Source organism: Microtus ochrogaster, chromosome 22, assembly GCF_000317375.1.
Source record: "Microtus ochrogaster isolate Prairie Vole_2 chromosome 22, MicOch1.0, whole genome shotgun sequence".
Lineage (NCBI taxonomy): Eukaryota > Metazoa > Chordata > Mammalia > Rodentia > Cricetidae > Microtus > Microtus ochrogaster.
In genome coordinates, this window is record NC_022023.1 from 870,375 (window position 1) to 875,373 (window position 4,999).

At 53.8% G+C, this 4,999-nt stretch overlaps 1 protein-coding gene across 1 annotated transcript in view; it reads right to left on the reverse strand.

Annotated features, from left to right (window-relative positions):
• Arrb1 (arrestin beta 1) overlaps positions 1 to 4,999 on the reverse strand; it is a 100,514-nt gene that overhangs the window by 10,513 nt on the left and 85,002 nt on the right. The window contains exons 4-7 of the mRNA XM_026784325.1: positions 4,489 to 4,685; positions 3,356 to 3,415; positions 2,498 to 2,565; positions 874 to 1,009 (exon numbers count right to left, since the gene is read on the reverse strand). Of these exons, the coding sequence (XP_026640126.1) occupies positions 874 to 1,009; positions 2,498 to 2,565; positions 3,356 to 3,415; positions 4,489 to 4,685 (461 nt within the window). The remainder of the gene's footprint in view (positions 1 to 873; positions 1,010 to 2,497; positions 2,566 to 3,355; positions 3,416 to 4,488; positions 4,686 to 4,999) is intronic.

Consider the following 4,999-nt stretch of genomic DNA (forward strand, 5'->3'; position numbering starts at 1 on the left):
CCTGAATTCCACCTCCAGATACTTGGATTGCACACACACGGACCTGAATTCCACCTCCAGACCTATGTAAAATGCTGGATGTGGTGGCCCCTGCTTATAATCCCAGCACTAGGGAGGCAGAGACAAGAGGATCCCTGAGGCTCAATGGCCAGCCAGTCTAATCCAGTTGGTGAGCTCCAGGCCAATGACAGACTCTGTCTCAAAAGGAAGTAGATTGTGTTCCTGAGAATGATACCCCCAAGGTTGTCATCCAGCTACACACATGTGCATAAACACACACACACACACATACGCACACACCACAAAGAAAAGGAAGCTGGCATCCCCGGCTTCAGTTCTGTTCCAACCATTTGCTAAGACAACAATAATTGTAATGATGGTGATAATGACCATGCAACCTTGGACAGGCTAAATAAGTCTCGGTTTCTCCTTTATTCAATATGAGGGGTTGGACAGAGCAATGTCACACCTTGTCCAGGCCCTTGCCTTTAGCTCCCCCAAGAAGGAGGGTCACACCCACACCTCCATCAGCTGGTTCAGAGTCCCCTGACTTCTTAAGAGTTTGCTACCTTCTAGCTAGCTCATGGATGAGATGGTAATAGCAAGGAATCCCTGGGTCCTGCTCACATCATCACCCCAGCTGATAGGGCTGGGCTTCTCCACCCCGCCTGAAGCAGGCAGTTATCAGGATGTGAGGAGGAATGGCCAGGACCCTTCCAGAAGGTACATCGTTCCTGTCCGGTAGGTGCACATGCCTAACTCAGTCAGTCCTTTGGACCCCCACAGGATTCCCCAAATCCCCTTCAGGAAGGTCAGAAGGTAGTGGAATATGAGGGACATCTGAGTTGGAGACAACGGGTCTGAGCCTCTTACCTCCTTATCCAGAGATGCCTCAAGGTGCAGGGGCTTATCTGACATAAGGAACTGCCTGGTGGTCTCAGCCGTGGGCTGAGGGCCAGGCCTCTCTGGGGCGTACTGAACCTTCCGGATGACTAGCCGCACTGAATTCCTAAGGGAGGTAAGTGGGGAGGAAGACAGACAGAGTCACCGGTCTCTAGGTTTTGTCTCTGTACCTACATCTCTCTCGACAGGCTCCTGTGGCTCCCCATTGCCTGCCAACCACAGAGGTTAGCCTGGAGGGCTTGTCACCATGTGACTCTGCTCAGCCTCCTCCATTCTGTCCCTGGGCCACCCCCACTTCATCTGGGTCCATGTCCCAGTACCCAGCACAATTGTAAGACAAGGACTCTTTTGCTTCTTGCCCCCTTTGTCTCCTGATAGTGTACGCTGCTGAGGACGGGAACTTCTTGTCTGGTTTGTCCACTACAATAGTCTCAACCCATGTGGCTGTACCGCCGCATGGCAGCCTATGTTAAAGACTTGCTACGTGGAAATACGTAGGATGGATAGGCCCCCATGAGAGGTGGTGGATTTCATTATAGGATGTAGATTCAGCCAGGGACGTGTGGGACAGTGGAGAGATGATTTGGTGAAGCCCACAGGTAAGAAGGGTTCAGTGGAGGTCCCAGGGCTTAGGGTAGAAGCAAAAATGAACTGAACTGTTGAGGGGACAGGGAGTCAGTGGCACACGAGAAATACCAGCACCCCCATTTCTCCAACAAGCCACCTCCATTCCCTGGAGTCTGAGAGTCTTGGTGAACGACATGGCCTGAGGAAATTACCTCCCTGTGCCTCAGTTTCTTCATCTGTACAACAGAGACAACTCCACTTAACCCCTTAGGGCCAGAACCAACTCAGCATTTAAGAACTGACAGCTATCTTATCAGTGAGTCTTAGGGAGTGGTATAAGATGTCCCATGGGGAGTGGGTGAGGGTAGCGACCCTCAAGGTTGCCTGCTGTTTGGTGTTCGGCTAAAGACCCCTCTCCTATTCCACAATGCTGTTAGGTCCTCTTCATCTGAGGTCTTAAGGGGAAAGTTGGGGCAGAGAAGCAAGAGAGGAGTCTAATAAACCCCCATCCCATACAGGAGCTACCAAGTTGCAGCTTGAAATGATTGTAATACAGTTAGTCACCACCAGATGGCAGACTCCTCCATACGAGGCTGGTGGACATCCCTCAGGGGCTGGTCTAGGGGCTGGACTTAGGATGCAGGGGCGTCAGAATTGTGGTTAAGGCCAGGAGACTGAAGGTCCTGAACCCCAGGGAAGTCAGCCGCGAGAGATCCGGGCCAGCTGCGTTCCTCTCTCTGCCGAGCAAGTCCCTCCCTTGCGGGCAGACTGAGATCTAAAGTGGGCGGGGGTGGGGGAGAGTGGGGGGGGCGTCTTTCTAACATCAAAACACTGCAGTCTGGAGGGAAATACAGAGGTAAGGATGCGAGCGAGGACAGGCTCAGGCCCCTCGGGCCACCTCCTCCAGGAAGCTCACCGAGACCTGACAGCCTTCCAGACTCTTCCCACAGGGCAACCCGCTCCTCATCACTCCTCTCTGGATCCCCCTCCTGTCCTTCCACCCTTCTCCCCCTGGCATCCTGCGTACCTTTTGTGGATCTTCTCCTCCAGGTTCTCGGCACAGAAGGCTTTGACTTCGTAGTCCACACCACAGGCCTGTGAAAGAGGCCGCGCTGACCCCGTGGCATTGAGAAGCCAAGGTCCCCAACCACTTTTTCCCGCCCCTTACAAGCCAGAGTGCTGGGTGAGAACATACACTTCCGCCACTTGAGGGCTCCTAGATATGGATCTGAAAACCTGGTCCAGTGTTGACCTTGTCCCAATGCTGCCCCCGACCCAGGTCCTTCCCCTGTAGCTGCTCCTCCTGCGAGCCCACCAGCCAACACCAATCACATTTGGGACCCCGGCTTCAGTCCAGGTGGATGTCCTCCTCAAGACAGCCATCAGCAACGTGAAGACCCTGTGCCAGATGTCATGGGGTCTCCCTTGCTCTCTAACAATATGGGGGAGCATGATCACTGTCTTTGCTCTGAAGGTGAGAGTGTGAGCTCTTAAAGTCTGGGGGCCTGAGGCACTGCTGGGGTCACTTTCTCCAAATATCAGACATCCCAGCTGTAGAACGGTAGCCATCCCGTCGCCAAATGAGGCAGCTAGGACCCATGCGAAGCCAGAGGGAGGTCCTCAGAATCTGTTGGCCCTGTGCAATCAACACCAGAGCCAGCAAAAGTGACTCAAAGGACCTGGGACAAATCACCGGAGGTGGGGGCAAGGCCAGCCTGCATCTGCAGCCTTGTCTCAAGGGACTGACTGTCCAAGGGATATCAGACCCAGGCAGCTTCAACAGGAAGGGAGGTTCCAGATGTCCATGACTCCATGGGGAGAAAACCAGAACCCTGGAGACATGAGAGTCTGGAACCAGAGAGATAGTCTTCTTGGAGTGACCTACCTTTCCTGTGTCCTCAGGCCCTGGCTGCAACGTCACTGAGCATGGAAGGTTTGGAGGGATCTGTTCAGGAGACAAATAAAATGAGCTAAGCTTTCGCCTCTGCCTTGCCTTTCCCTGCACACCTCACTCCTAAACACCCATCAGATCAAGTCCCTGGGACACATCATCTCTCCTCTGTCAGACCAGGTCTTCCAGAAACAAGATGTCTCTCTCCCATCAGACGAGGAGCCCCTGAAATAGACTTTTTCTCTCCCAGTCGAGCCATAACACATCATACTGTACACGGGGTCACGGGCAGACTGGGGGAGATAAGAATTTGCTTGTTAGGGGCTGGAGAGATGGCTCAGAGGTTAAGAGCATTGCTTGCTCTTCCAAAGGTCCTGAGTTCAATTCCCAGCAACCACATGGTGGCTCACAACCATCTGTAATGAGGTCTGGTGCCCTCTTCTGGCCTGCAGGCATACACACAGACAGAATGTTGTATACATAATAAATAAATATTTAAAAAAAAAAAATAGCCGGGCGGTGGTAGCTCACGCCTTTAATCCCAGCACTCGGGAGGCAGAGGCAGGCGGATCTCTGTGAGTTCGAGGCCAGCCTGGTCTACAGAGCTAGTTCCAGGACAGGCTCCAAAGCCACAGAGAAACCCTGTCTCGAAAAACCAAAAAAAAAAAAAAAAAAAAAAAAAAAAGAATTTGCTTGTTCTTCACCTACAATCCCGCCCCAGAATCACGGAGTCTGGGAAACATGAAGCTGTGAACTCCAGAAGCGTGGAGTCTTGGGATGGTAAGGAGACGTGGCAAAGGGATCAGCTGCGCGTGTGGGCAGCCTGTCTTAGGGGAGATACACGGTGACTCAGGGCCAGGCGGAATTCCTTCCTTCGCTGCAACCACCCCTGGGTCGCCCTTTCTCTAGTAACTTGAATACAGAAGGCCAGTAGAGCAACCTAGAGGTGTGGGCGTGTGTGACGTGTCCACGGTGGCCAGAGATAAGACACGTAACAGGTAATATAAGTGATGGTACCCAGGTCCCAATCAGGAGAGACAAAGCAGCTGCCCTCCTGGCTTCCCCATGGGCTTGCCCTGAGCGCACCCCAGAGGAGATGCCTGCTTTACTTGCTTCTGGGAGCTGACCTCGAAGGTGAAGGGGTAGGCGTGCTCGCCCAGTTTTTTGATGAGCCGCTCCTGCAGCCGTGTCAGTGGCTTCTTGTCCTCGGGGGCTGGTGGGAAGGACTGCACGTTGGCCACAAACAGGTCCTTGCGAAAAGTCAAACCCAAGACATCCAGGTCTTCCCGGCCATACCGGAAGGCGCAGGTCAGCGTCACGTAGACTGTGAAGAGCAGGGGCACTGAGGAGGGGCCTGGGAGGGCAGCACACAACCCCCCCCCCAGAGCTCCAGCTGCAGCCCTGGGGTTTGGCCTACTGGAGGCTAAAAGCCTGTCCCAGGTTCAAGCGGAGAGGGTACACTGCTTTCTGGGCAGTTCTGCCCTGCCCAGGTCGTTCCAGCCCAGGAGTACAGAGGGGCAGAAGGATAGTCAGACAGCCTGGTGGCTGTGGTGGCTGCATTAGGCTGGCAGACTTAGGAGAGGGGCAGGGAGACATACCCCTGGAAGGGACACATACAGAAGACTATGTCTAAAAGGC